Source organism: Nyctereutes procyonoides, unplaced genomic scaffold (assembly GCF_905146905.1).
Source record: "Nyctereutes procyonoides isolate TBG_1078 unplaced genomic scaffold, NYPRO_anot_genome, whole genome shotgun sequence".
Classification (NCBI taxonomy): domain Eukaryota; kingdom Metazoa; phylum Chordata; class Mammalia; order Carnivora; family Canidae; genus Nyctereutes; species Nyctereutes procyonoides.
Window position 1 is genome coordinate 36,123,428 of NW_026575126.1, and position 14,537 is coordinate 36,137,964.

Consider the following 14,537-nt stretch of genomic DNA (forward strand, 5'->3'; position numbering starts at 1 on the left):
AAAAATTCCTTTAAAAAAATTCTTTAGGGATCCCTGGGTGGCGCAGTGGTTTAGCGCCTGCCTTTGGCCCAGGGCGTGATCCTGGAGACCCAGGATCGAATCCCACGTCGGGATCCCGGTGCATGGAGCCAGCTTCTCCCTCTGCCTATGTCTCTGCCTCTCTCCCTCTCTCTCTCTGTGACTATCATAAATAAATAAAAATTAAAAAAAAAATTCTTTAAAGTTCTTGGGGCACCTGGGTGGCAGTCAGCTGAGTGTCTGACGCTTGGTTTTGGCTAAGATCCTGATCTCAGGGTCATGAGATTAAGCTCCATGTCAGGCTCTGTACTTGGCAGGGAATCTGCTTGAGATTCTCTCTCCCCCTGCCCCTCCTGCTTGTGGGCGCTCTCTCTCTCATAAATCTTTAAAAAAATAAAAATAAAAAATTCTTTAAAGTTCTTAAAACCAACCAAAACAATTTAGGATTTTATTTATTCATTAGAGACACACAGAAAGAAGCAGAGACATAGGCAGAGGGAGAAGCAAGCTCTCTGTGAGGAGCCCAATTCGGGACTCGATCCCAGGACCCCAAGATCACACCCTGAGCCAAAAGGCAGATGAGCAACTGCTGAGCAACCCAGGTGCCCCAAAACAAGAAATTATTAAACACAGATTCAGGGGATCCCTGGGTGGCGCAGTGGTTTAGCGCCTGCCTTTGGCCCAGGGGCATGATCCTGGAGACCCGGGATTGAATCCCACGTCGGGCTCCCGGTGCATGGAGCCTGCTTCTCCCTCTGCCTAGGTCTCTGCCCCTCTGTGTGTGTGTGTGTGACTATCATAAATAAATTAAAAAAAAAAAAACAAAAAACACCAGATTCGGGATAGTAGTTATCTGTGAGTGGGCAGTGGATAAGGAATAAGGATAAGGTATTTAGGTAGATGTAAATTATCGGTTACATTCTATTTCTTGGATCAAGTGGTAGTTTCATGGGTATTACTATATTGTTGATAAGGAAATGAAAAGTTTAATGGCCCATGGCTGGGCCATTGATGATTATGTGCCATGAACTAAGGATTATATGATTAATCCAATTTTATGTACCCAAGTTCAAAGAGAAAACATATTCGTAATAGCAAACATGTATATAGTACTTACCATGTACCTGGCACTATTCTAAGATCTTCATATGTTTCAACAAATTTAGTCTTCCCAGTGAAGAAATTCTACAATTATTCCATTTTATCGATGAGAAAATTGAGGCCCAGAGAGATTAACAGTAATTCTTCTGCCCACAGCACAGCTGGGATTTAATCCACACTGGCTGGTTCCAGCAACCATGCTCTTAGTCAATGCCCTATAAGATATCTAAATAAATGAAAGAGATAATTATATTAGGGTTTAGTCAAGCAGAAGTTATAGCAGAGTGCTTTCTGTAGCAATGTTAAAAGGATGAACCACACACAGAGCTCTGTAAATATACTGAAAACCACTGACTTCCACACTTTGAATGGGTGAAATTTATGGTATGTAAATATTTTAATAAAGCTGTTAAAAATAAAGGCCACAAACCACAAATAACTAAGTGACTTTAATAATGCAAACTGGGTCCTAAATGACTGTTTGCTATTTTAGGATTTAACATATGCCTATAGGTAAAATACACGCTTTTTCTGCAGACCAACAAAATAAACCTATCAGGAGACCATTCACTTTTATGAAGGAAGATGAAATCGAAAATTTTAATCCACTATTGTGGGTAGGAAAATAATTTCAATTCCCAGCTTCAGGCCTTTTTCCATCTGCCAGGAAATCAAACAGCTCTCAGCTCCCAAAATAAATTTCATATTGCAATCCTAATTGTCTGTGTACTGAGGGTACACAGACAATAAAACCTATGAAGAGGGTGGAAAGAAGACATTTGATTGAAAACATACTGATACTGTTTTATTGTGCAGTTTTCTTCCATATGCATAACTTTTATTTTGCTGTTTCCTTTTAAATCTAAAACTGGTTTTAAAGGATATGGAAAAGGCACTTCATCATATAGAAAGCTAGTTGTGGCAGCTCTCCTGCTGGGCTGTGTGCCTGAGAGCCTTCCAAGCACAGCTTCAAGGGACCAATGTTGATGCCAGAATGGGCTATGGTGGCTTTTCTTCAGCTCTATGTCTTGGTTTTTGACAAGGTACTCACAAGGAGGCCAGATGGAAGCTTGAACCCGACCTTAACAACTCTATCACTAACGCCAGAAAAAGGGTTTAAGGTCCTGGCCCTCTAAACATGGGTCACTTTTAACCTCTTTCAGCTCTAAAGCACAAGTACAAACATAGGCTGATAGAACCTCACTAATCACCTTCATACTTTAAAGAACATAAAGGAAATGAAAACACTTATTTTGACTACAGCATGGCCATATTATGTCTAATTATCTAATTCTGTTGTGGACATATACACATATATACACACAGCAAAGTTATATTTTGGTTCCAGAATCCAGGCCTTTTGGTCTACCAATTCAAATTACCAGTCCTTTGGACAGCAGACAGGCCAGCAGTCCCCCTTAGGCAAGCTTTCTGGAGGCTGCCAGCTGCGGTAGCTTCCATCCAGCTCCCTGGTATTGCAAACGCCAGGCCACTAAGCCTAGCAGAGCCTCGGGCACTGCCACACATACTGGTACCAACTCCTTGAGTTCTCTCCCTCAACTCGTATGCTCCTTCAATCCCTGTTATGTTGGACAAACTATACTGATTTGGGCATCTTTGATCATTCAGTCACCTATGCAGGTCAATTTAAGCCAAAAATAGTCACTCTGGAGCCTGGTTTATTTGGATTGGCTATTAAATAATCAGATAACGACTTAACTTCAATTTTGTGTTGTATTTAATATAACCTTGAAAGAGATTAAAATCCCCTAACCATGTAAAGCTTTTTGACTTGTGCTTTTACAAATAATATGTTGGTTGTTGTCTTTACTCCCTAACATATAAATTTTTATCTTTAAATATCATTTCTCCCTAAAAGGAATCAGATCTCCTTGGAGAAATGGCTAATTTCATGTCTGGGGCAGGAAATGTACCAGATAAGCCTGGAACAAAATAACGAGGGGGAAGAGTGGGAAGAGAATGTATACTAAACAAGATTGACAGGGGTTGCTAATTGTTGAAATTGGGTGTTGGGTACATGGGAGACCTTTATAGTATTCTACTTTTTTTTTTTTTTTTAAGATTTTTAAAAAGTTATTTATTCATGAGAGACACAGAGAGGGAGGCAGAGACCCAGGCAGAAGGAGAAGCAGGCTCCACGCCGGAAGCCCCAGGCGGGACTCGATCCCGGGCCCCGGGGTCACTCCCTGGGCCGAAGAGTAGTTAGTTGCTCAACCACTGAGCCCCCCAGGCGGCCCAGTATTCTATTTTTTTTAAATTTTTATTTATTTATGATAGTCACAGAGAGAGAGAGAGAGAGAGAGAGGCAGAGACACAGGCAGAGGGAGAAGCAGGCTCCATGCACCGGGAGCCCGACGTGGGATTCGATCCCGGGTCTCCAGGATCGCGCCCTGGGCCAAAGGCAGGCCCCAAACCGCTGCGCCACCCAGGGATCCCCCAGAATTCTACTTTTGTATTTTTTTCTATAAAAGTAGTTTAAATGAATCTAAAAATAATTGCTATTTTAAGAAAACGAGATGGTAATAACATACACGTGGTAAAACAAGTTTCCTTTTAATAGAAGAAATGCTAGAATGACATGCAATGACAAGCTGAGTCTCTCTCCCGCCAGACCGTCCAGCCCCGTCTCAGGGCGATCTTAGTGGCCACTCCCTAAGTACCGCCGTGAAGTTGCTAAGGAAAAATCAAGAAAAACACAAACAGCGCCGCCGCCATGTCCCGTGGAGAACCCCCCGCGGCAGTACGTCCCACACCCTGGCCCACTCGCGGGCTGTGGCAGCTGGTCCTGGCACGCGGGGGAGCGTGCGCCCGCTGCCGCGACGTCCTCACACCAGGTTTCCTCCATCCGAGCAAGAAGCGAAATCCCTATCGCTTCCCTCGACGTCATGCGGGGAAGGGGGGCGAAGGCAGAGCCGAACTCTGCAGCCCCGGCCCGGACGCGGCTCCCAAGCTCGGGTTCGGGCAACAGCCGTGTCGCCCCGAGAAGGGTCGCGTCACCGCCACCGCCGCGTCGTCCCCCGCGCACGGGCCTCGGGGTAGGCGGGTAGGCGGCGGGGAGGGCCGGCCCGGGCTTCCCGGCCCCCCCCTCCCTCCCCCGACGCCCGAGCACCTGCTCCGGCTGCCGGACTCACCTCACGACGGGCGGGCCCCGGGGGGTCGGCGAGGCGGCGCGAGGAGCCGCGGGGCGCACGCCCACGGCTGCACGCGGAGGTCGGCCCTCGCCCGGTGACGGGGCGCGACGTAGGAAGAGCGAACCGACCGACGTCGCCGGGCGGCGGGGAGCGCCCAGGAGCCGGCCCGGGCGAGCCCCACGGCCTGCGGCGTTCTCCGGCTGCCGCGGCCGGCCTCCTGGGGACCGCGCCCCGAGGGCTCGGGCCCCGCACAGGCCCCGAGCGGGCGGCCCAGAGACACCAACGGACGCCGCGGGACCCCATAGGTGCCCCGTAAATGCCCGTGGACGGAACGCCGCGAGCGCCCGGGGGCGGAGCCAGCGCCGTGTCAGCATCTCGCGACGTCCCGGTGACGTCGCACGGCGAGCGCGCGGTCCGCTCTTTCACCTTCAGTCAGCCTCCTCCGTGTACGGCCTACCCCTTTAAGCGGATGACGGACAGCTATTTCAGCCTATCAACTTCCTCGTCAGCATCCAATCAGATTTAAACTTCTTACAGCCGCCCGAGGAGTTGGAAGAAGCGGTCGAGAAAGGGAGCGCTTTCTGTCTCTCGCGAGAACGTTGTAAGCGGGCCTCTCAGGAAAAACGCCGGAACAGATGGCCCGACTTTCCAAATCGTGAGTTAAAGGACGGGGTCGGAAACCAATGAAAGGAATGAGGAGGTGGGATCACCGCTTTTACCGCGCTAGAAGTACCGTTACAGGGCAGACTTTTCGCCCAATCAGCGCCTCCCGAGTTTGGGTCAGGTGACCCTAGAGTGCGAGGGGCGGAGCTGCGGCCTGGCGCGAGGAGCCGTTAAGATGGACAACAAATATGACCAATGAGGTACTCGGACCCGGGCGTTGGGAGCCCAATAACAGCGGGCGGGCGGGCGCCTTTCCGGAGCGCGGGGAGTTGTGAAGACAGACGGGACGTTTTCCCAATGAGCCTGTAGCAGAGAGGAGCCAGCTGACCAATGAGGACCGCGGGGCGGGAGCCTCTGCCGCGGCGGAGTCCAAGATGGCGGCGTGCGGTTCCGCTGTGTGAAGCGAGCGCGGGGCGGCGGGCTCAGCATCTCCGCGGAGACGACCTCCGGCGACCCGCAACAATGAAGGGGAAGGAGCGCTCTCCGGTCAAGCCCAAACGCTCCCGCGGTGGTGAGGACTCGACTTCCCGCGGGGAGCGGAGCAAGAAGTTAGGGGGCTCTGGTGGCAGCAATGGGAGTAGCAGCGGAAAGACCGACAGCGGCGGCGGGTCGCGGCGCAGCCTTCACCTGGACAAGTCCAGCAGCCGAGGCGGCAGCCGCGAGTATGACACCGGCGGGGGCAGCTCCAGTGGCCGCCTGCACAGTTACAGCTCCCCGAGCACCAAAAATTCCTCGGGCGGGGGCGAGTCGCGCAGCAGCTCCCGGGGTGGAGGCGGGGAGTCACGTTCCTCGGGGGCCGCCTCCTCAGCTCCCGGCGGCGGGGACGGCGCGGAGTACAAGACGCTGAAGATCAGCGAGTTGGGGTCCCAGCTGAGTGACGAGGCGGTGGAGGACGGACTGTTTCACGAGTTCAAGCGCTTCGGTGATGTAAGTGTCAAAATCAGTCATCTCTCGGGCTCTGGCAGCGGGGATGAGCGAGTAGCCTTTGTGAACTTCCGGCGGCCAGAGGACGCGCGGGCGGCCAAGCATGCCAGAGGCCGCCTGGTGCTCTATGACCGGCCGCTGAAGATCGAGGCGGTGTACGTGAGCCGCCGCCGCAGCCGCTCCCCCTTAGACAAGGATCCCTACCCGCCGTCGGCCGGCGTGGTGGGCGCCTCCGTGGGCGGACACCGGCACCCCCCTGGAGGCGGCGGCCAGAGATCGCTTTCCCCTGGTGGCGCGGCCCTGGGGTACCGAGACTACCGGTTGCAGCAGCTGGCTCTTGGCCGCCTGCCCCCCCCGCCTCCGCCACCGTTGCCCCGTGAGCTGGAGAGAGAGCGAGACTATCCGTTCTATGAGAGAGTGCGCCCGGCGTACAGCCTGGAGCCCAGGGTGGGAGCCGGAGCAGGAGCTGCTCCTTTCCGAGAAGTGGATGAGATTTCACCCGAGGACGATCAGCGAGCTAACCGGACGCTTTTCTTGGGCAACCTAGACATCACTGTGACAGAGAGTGACCTAAGAAGGGCTTTTGACCGCTTTGGAGTCATCACAGAGGTAGATATCAAGAGGCCCTCTCGGGGCCAGACCAGTACCTATGGCTTCCTTAAATTTGAGAACCTAGACATGTCTCACCGGGCCAAACTAGCAATGTCTGGCAAGATCATTATTCGGAATCCTATCAAAATTGGTTACGGTAAAGCTACACCCACCACTCGCCTCTGGGTAGGTGGTCTGGGACCTTGGGTGCCTCTTGCTGCCCTGGCACGAGAGTTTGACCGATTTGGCACCATCCGCACTATAGACTACCGCAAAGGTGATAGTTGGGCATATATCCAGTATGAAAGCCTGGATGCAGCTCATGCTGCCTGGACCCATATGCGTGGCTTCCCACTTGGTGGCCCAGATCGTCGCCTTAGAGTAGACTTTGCAGATACAGAACATCGTTACCAGCAGCAGTATCTGCAGCCTTTGCCCTTAACTCATTACGAGTTGGTGACAGATGCTTTTGGACATCGGGCACCTGACCCTTTGAGGGGTGCTCGGGATAGGACACCACCCTTACTCTACAGAGATCGTGACAGAGACCTTTATCCTGACTCTGACTGGGTGCCACCCCCGCCCCCAGTTCGTGAACGCAGCACTAGGACTGCAGCTGCTGCTGTGCCTGCTTACGAGCCCCTGGATAGCCTGGATCGCAGGCGAGATGGCTGGTCCTTGGACCGGGACAGAGGTGAGCGAGATCTGCCCAGCAGCAGAGACCAGCCTAGGAAGCGAAGGCCGCCCGAGGAGAGTGGGGGCCGGCACCTGGATAGGTCCCCTGAGAGTGACCGTCCCCGAAAACGTCACTGTGCTCCTTCTCCCGACCGCAGCCCGGAATTGAGCAGTAGCCGGGATCGCTACAACAGTGACAATGATCGATCTTCTCGTCTTCTTATCTTGGAAAGGCCCTCTCCAGTCAGAGACAGGCGAGGAAGTTTGGAGAAGAGCCAGGGTGACAAGCGAGACCGTAAAAACTCTGCATCAGCTGAACGGGATAGGAAGCACCGGACAACTGCTCCCACTGAGGGAAAAAGCCCTCTGAAAAAAGAAGACCGGTCTGATGGGAGTGCGCCTAGCACCAGCACTGCTTCCTCAAAGCTGAAGTCCCCTTCCCAGAAACAGGATGGTGGGACAGCCCCCACCACTGCAGCCTCTCCCAAGCTCTGTTTGGCCTGGCAGGGCATGCTTCTATTGAAGAACAGCAACTTTCCTTCCAACATGCATCTGTTGCAGGGTGACCTCCAAGTGGCTAGTAGTCTTCTTGTGGAGGGCTCAACTGGAGGCAAAGTAGCCCAGCTCAAGATCACTCAGCGTCTTCGTTTGGACCAGCCCAAGTTGGATGAAGTAACTCGACGCATCAAAGTGGCAGGTCCCAATGGTTATGCCATTCTCCTGGCTGTGCCTGGAAGTTCTGACAGCAGGTCCTCCTCTTCCTCAGCCACATCAGACACTGCCACCTCTACTCAGAGGCCACTTAGGAACCTTGTGTCCTATTTAAAGCAAAAGCAGGCCGCTGGGGTGATAAGCCTTCCCGTGGGGGGCAACAAAGACAAGGAAAACACCGGGGTCCTACATGCTTTCCCACCCTGTGAGTTCTCCCAGCAGTTCCTGGATTCCCCTGCCAAGGCACTGGCCAAATCTGAAGAAGATTACCTGGTCATGATCATTGTCCGTGGTGCGTCCTAAAGTCCATGTATAACTTGTATTTACTACTTTGACATGGTTCCTGTTTTGTGATGTGTAATGGGATACAGCATCAGATGAAATTTTCTTTTGAGTTAGTTTGTTTAGTTGTAGCTTTTTTTCTTTTTTTTATATTTTTATAAGCCTTTGAAATAGAAGACAGGACAGTTTAGCTATTATTTTAAGTGAAAGGGATGCCCTGAAGGTAGCAGGCAGATGGATTTATTTTAATTAGGAGTTCCTACTCTTAGTAACTTTCCCCCCTCTTTTTCTTGTCCCCCCTCCCCTCCCTTAATCTTGAGCTTAAAAAAAAATCCTCAGAGTTACAAACCCAAAATTTCGAAAAGTCAGGATTCGGAGAAAAGCCCATTGACTATATAAAGAAGATAATATACATCTAAAAAGGGCTTGATTGGTATGTAGGTAAATAATTCTTGTACCAGAAATATTATTTGTGTGACTGAAATTTGATCAGGAATCTTAAAAGTACAAGCTGGTAAATTGTATAGCAATGTTAATTATTTTAATCAGGTATTTGAGTATTTCTCTTGATATACATGGTTTATTCCCGGAGAGTTTGCTTTAACATAAACCTTTTTATCATTAGTTTTTAAGTTCTGTATCCCGTATATGCACTTTTGGTTTGTAGCTGTAACTGTTCAGTAAAAATCGAGGAGTAGGTTACAAACCATGTATGTCTTATGCTAGTATGCAAGAAGTGAGTAGGTGTTTTTAAAATCAGAATTCTTTGGTTATTGGTGTGTGGTGATGTTTTTTACTGACTTTCAGAGAGGTATAGCAGGTACAGTTCTAATTTAATTGTGCATATTTCAAAACTTTAGTGTTTTTCATCAAAGATGAATTTTTTTGTATCCATGCAAATTTCTGATTTCAATAATAGAAAGAAGAGTTGTCTGCAGGCTGATAAGTCAGCTTTTTGTTTTAGTGGGCATTAATCAGCCATATCTGGATTGCAGAAATTTTTAAAGTCATCGTGAAATGCCTTTGACATGCTTCTTAAATTTTGCCTGTATTTTTATTTTCATTTATAAACAGCGGTGACATTACATTATTGAAAATGTTGAGTATCTCTCAAGTTCTGTGTTTAATATTTTCACTGATGTCCAAACTGAAATGTCAGTATAGGAAAAACCCTTTTATTGTTTTATTTCCCAGACACCTGAAATTAATACAAAATAATTTAACCCACCCTCACAATTTTTTTCAAAGCTAAAGGTTATATCGATTTCTGGTTCGTAACAACGGTTTTTGCTGCAGAACAGTAATGGATGATTTTTTTTTTAATTTTTTTTTAAATTTTATTATTATTATTTTTTTTTGGTCTTATTTCTTTGATCTGTCCCTCTGTCCTCACCCCTAGTTTCTCGGGTTATTAGTAAGTATAGTTCCCCCTTTGATTTAAATGCTGAGGACTTTAAGGCCCTTGATATTTAATTAGATTTGATTAGAAACTCTAGGACCTTTTGGATCATGGTCATGTTTCTATTCTGTGAAAGTGACTTATAGAAAGCCTGGCAGAACTCAACTGTTTTCTTTCTGTTATCAAAGCTGGTAGTTTTGAAATAGCACCAATAATAACCCAGGGAAGTGTCATGTAATTTTTTTATTTTCCGTTATGACAGGTGTCTAATGCATGTCAGCATGAAATCTTCATCACTGCTGTATCATCCTTTTTGGTTTTCACTATGCATTTATAAATTTTAAGTTGGGAGGTTTTTGTGAGGGTTTCGTTTTGTTTTGTTTTTAAACTGGAAAAACTAGCTATTTTGACAGAAGGAAGGTACTAGGCTATGAGCACAAAAGTCCGTCTGCCTGTAGGGAAGATATCTGAAATCCTACGAGTAGGACTTGGTGCTTTTTGCTTTTAAAAAGCTGTGCTTGGCACGCTAATATGGAGGAGACTGTTCAGAAACTAATGTGAGTTTGTAGTCTGTGCATACGTGGGGTCAAAGTACAGTTTGGCTAGATACATTTTTCCAGTTTAAATAATCTCACTAACCATTAACTTTTGAATATCTTTTGATAAGAAGGCTGGACAAATGATTTTGCTCTTCTAGAGAGTGAAGTCCACAACATTTAATTTTGCTCTAATCCAAAGTGTGGTGTTTCCCTTTTTCTTTTTTCTTTTCTTTTTTTTTTCTTTCAAGTTGATGTGACAACTTACCGAAGAGTACTGTGGTTTTTGCTCCATGTTTGTTTATTTGAATCTGACATGGCGGCTTTTGTTAGATCTGGGCAATTTGTGCTTCTGTGTTTTTGAAACAATGGCTTGATACCATTTCTAAATGTATGTATTAGAAATAACTAATTATGTTGAGTTTGGTGCTTACCTACAGAGTGCCATCATTCAGATGAATCTCTCATTTGTGTTGCCCATTCTGTTGTGCAGGTTCATAATACTGTTTATCTTTTTAAGCCTTCAGGACGGAATGAAAGTAAGAGTCTAAAGCTCTCTGGTTCTAATTCTCATTAGCCAGAATTTCATAATCTCAATATTGGATGTTCTTTGTAACAACCACTTGTTTCTTTTACTTAAAAGCTCGTTTAGTTGATTTTTCTGGAACTCAGTTCAAATGAATGCAAAGAAAATTTCTTCAAGTATATCATTTAATGACCTATTAAGTATTACTGGTGAAAAACATCAAGCTAATTAAGGCTTTTAGGTCACAACTTCAAAGTTTATGGAAAACTAAGCAATCATTCAGCTCCTAGCCAATTTTTTAATACTATTTTGTTGGTTGTAATTGGGATTCCTTTAAAGGGTTTTCCACACAGAAATTTAAATTCCTGGTTTAACGTGTATACTTGGACCCTGTAGACAGAGTTTTCTCTTTAAGGATTACATCTTAAAATGTCCATCCTTTGGCTGATAGAAGCTTTTTGTCACATTTTGAAAGTAACATACTCACTGGCCCTATAATTTGAGATACAGTAGGAAAAGTAAGGGCTGTGTGTGTTGCTTTCAGAGTCAAACACTGTTTAGGTTTATTTAAAAATTTTATGAGCCCGTTTTCACTGACAATATTTGTTTTGTTTTGTTTTTCTTTAAATTTGAAATCCACTTTCTTTAGACCATGAAATTGCTCATTATGCAGGTACAGCTTGAACTGCAGTTTTGGGTCCATATAGGAACCATTCACCAAAAACTGTGGTAACAGAATTCGGAAATCCTCTTGAGAAGAGGGCCTTAATGACCTTTGTATGTGAAAAGTTTTGGAGAGAATTTTGGGACTTTTTTTTTCTGTCTCTGCCACAGTGTGTGGTTTTGAGATAGCAGTTAGGTGTGAGAACAAGAAGAGAAGTGGAGCTGACCTTGTTAAAGTTCTGGTTATAATGATGTCCCTAAAGGGAGAAATTGATTTCAGGTAACCACAGTGAACTGTCTAGCTAAATAAAAAGGTTTCTATGTTTGATTTAAACAGTTAAAAAGTCCTAAAGTGTTCTTGGCTGTTTAGCAATTGTTCGTATGAGTTTTCTTAGAAGAACAGCTACTGTCTTTGGTAACACAGATGAAGGTGGATTTTTAAATGGCTTTGTATCTTGACCCCTTTCCGCAACTGAGTAGTTCTGGATTGTTCCATATAAATTACGGAATGAAAATGGGAAGGGGGGGTAAAAGTTTGACTAAACTCCAACTTTCTTAGTTTCATTTTAAGTTATTTTTAGAATATATTGATTGTAAATTGATTATAAACTTCCTTTTTTTCTGAATTTTTTGACATGTTTTACTCAGTTACATGAGTATGAGTAAAAGGGTATTTTCAGTCCTATAATCTTTGCTTAATTGCAGTCCTTAAAAAAATCCACCCTGTTGTTTTACTTGTTGTCTGTTTATACAGTAAATTCATTCAAGGTATGTGCCAGTGGGTATTATTGGTGCTTTTTGAAGTCAAGCTGGACTATCCAGGAAGGTCTTGTTAACCTGTTCATCTATAATGGCATAGGGGAAATATATATATTTTTAATATTGTAAACATTTGTACTGAATAACCTTTTTTCCCCCCCTTGCAAGCAAAACTGGTGAACTGCGGATTGAAGATATGGAATTCAAAGCTCTAATGGACCTTTTTGAAGAGAAGTTGTGGCTTATGTGGAGTTTACATGGGCCTCTTGATGGAAGAAAGCTAATCTGTTTAGTATTTGTGCATTTTACTAAAATGGCAGCTTAAAGTTGTGTATCTGCTATTGTGATGCCAATGCCGGTGTTTTAAGTGGAAAAAAATGACCTCTTGCTTTGTGCTGTGTACACAAGATTTCTGGAAAAGTAAAGAAAAACCCTTTTTATGGCTCACACAGCTTAAAAGTAGCTGTCACTCAAACGTGCGCTCACAGTTGAGCTGCTTTTGTTTTATTCTAAATAAATTGTTTCTTTTGAGGAAAATGTTTTTCTGCCTGGAAGTGAATTGACGGCAAACCTTTGACCCCTTTGTTTGCAGCCGAGGGGGTACTTGCTGCTGCTCAGATCTCGTATGTCTTGAGCAAGAAGCAGGGAGACCATCATTTTGACTATCACGGTGTGTCAATTCTGAAGGATCACTAGTGTTACTGTGACCCCCTTTGTTTGCAGTGAAGGGGATCATTTGCTTCTCAGTCCTCAACTTGATGAGGAAATGGTGCTGTTTGCGGGCACGCAAGAAGCCGGGGCGAGCACCCTAAGCCTCACCACAGTGCACGAGTCGGGGGCTTTGCTGGTTTGAAGAGCCGGAGTTGCTGAAATTTAAGTTTTGATTTATTTTGTTCACCCATCACGTTTGGCCTTAGTTTCATTTTTAATTTGAAGAAAAGTTTGAAATTGCTTTATCTTGCACTTAACATTTGCACCAAATTGCCAAAAGAAGGAGAAATGCTCCGTTTGCTTTTTAAATGTTAATGATGATGTTAATAAAGCCTTTCCTGACACATTTGAGGAGCTCCTCCATCTCCAGGGGCTTCTTACCCGAGTTATGCAGTGATGGGTTTAGTTCTGAATGGATGAAGAGTTCCTGAGAGCTAGCGTTTGTAATTAGAACCGTTACTTGGTATCTGTGCCTTATTTGACCTGTGGTTCCACATGCCTTGGATGTGCATGCACCGTGACGGTTTCATAGGTACGAACGCACACTCAGGCCCAGTCACTTCGGTTGGTAGTACAGATTGTGAGGAAAAAAAAATGGAGGCATCCTTAAGGAGGAAAAAGTGTTTGCCTTTAGTTCCTGCGTTATCCTGTACAGGGGCTCCTGAGCTTTGGAAGCTGTTCCCAGTACAGGAGAACAACCCCCCTGTTTGCAGCAGGAGACTTCGGTGCAAGTGACAACGCTGGAGTTCAAGAGGAAGCCAGCAGTGCTGCACCATTGGCTTCAGACACCATTGTTGTTTGCCAGTTTTAAACTTACCTAGTTGCAGACGAAGACCACCTTGAAATGCAGGCTTGTTGGGCTTGTTTTGAATTTTAACCTCGGATGGAAGAGCCCTAGTGCTGTTTGTCTCCAGGCGGGATGATGCTTACTTAGGCAACAGGTGATTATCAACAAAGGATGCCACGGTTATACGCTGCAAGGTGGTGTTCCAGGGGCAAACAGCTGTATAAACCCTTGTAAACAGGTAAGAGGGTTTTTAGAGGTCAAAAATGCATTTGGTTAATAGGGTGAGGGCTTTTACTGGTTGGGGTATTGTTTTCTCGGATTGGAAGCCTCGAGGCACTCTGCTGCCATTACTAGCTTCCACCCCTCACTACAGTGTTGTGTTCTTAAAATTCCAGATCGGAACTTCTGTTCTATTTGGTGTCTATATGTGTTTTTTAAGTTTAACTTTAATATGCGAAAAAAAATTTTTTTTTTTACTGTGGGAGCCAAAAGTATTAAAATCCTGGTGATGGATTTGGGATTTACAATAGCCTGATGTCCTTTAAAGTTTTGACATGTTCCATTGGCCTTGACCTTCACCCATTGTTGGGATTTAATGGTGCTGGAAGGATTTATTGCTATATATAATGTTGCCATTACAAACATTGATTCTAAACCTCTGGGTTAGTATATATATATATATAGCAAAAAAAGAAAGACTGGGAATGATAGATAATTTAGCCAAAATGGTTAGTTTTCTTGGCTTACAAAGAGATTGAATTGTAAAAGTAGGCAACTGTAGTTTTAAGGCAATGTTGTGAGAAATTAGTTTTTGTCTGCTCTTACCATTTTCATTGTCCATTTAATCCTACTAGGCTTCTGAGCCCTTCCAGTCCCTCTGTCCACTCCCCCACCCCCGCCATTAATCAAGTGTGAGGCTTTGGCAACTTAAATACAAGCACAACTTTTTTAGCATATAATACAACTAGGTTTCCTTTATTTAAACCAGGTCGAAATGTTGAATAGAATTTTTCCTCTTCACAAAATTCTAGTTTTTCAT

The 14,537-nt window shown here is 45.7% G+C and overlaps 2 protein-coding genes across 2 annotated transcripts in view; one reads left to right on the top strand and one right to left on the bottom strand.

Moving 5' to 3' along the window:
- Nucleotides 1-5,228: 5,228 nt before the first annotated feature.
- Nucleotides 5,229-12,276, top strand: RBM15 (RNA binding motif protein 15). The gene is made up of 2 exons (XM_055340240.1): nt 5,229-8,127; nt 12,169-12,276. The coding sequence occupies exons 1-2, from the start codon at nt 5,265-5,267 to the stop codon at nt 12,213-12,215; spliced, it is 2,910 nt and encodes a 969-aa protein (XP_055196215.1). The 5' UTR covers nt 5,229-5,264; the 3' UTR covers nt 12,216-12,276.
- Nucleotides 11,856-14,537, bottom strand: part of SLC16A4 (solute carrier family 16 member 4) — a 39,897-nt gene continuing 37,215 nt past the window's right edge. The window contains exon 9 of the mRNA XM_055340244.1: nt 11,856-13,725. Coding sequence (XP_055196219.1) covers nt 13,679-13,725 — 47 coding nt within the window. The 3' untranslated portion in view covers nt 11,856-13,678. The remainder of the gene's footprint in view (nt 13,726-14,537) is intronic.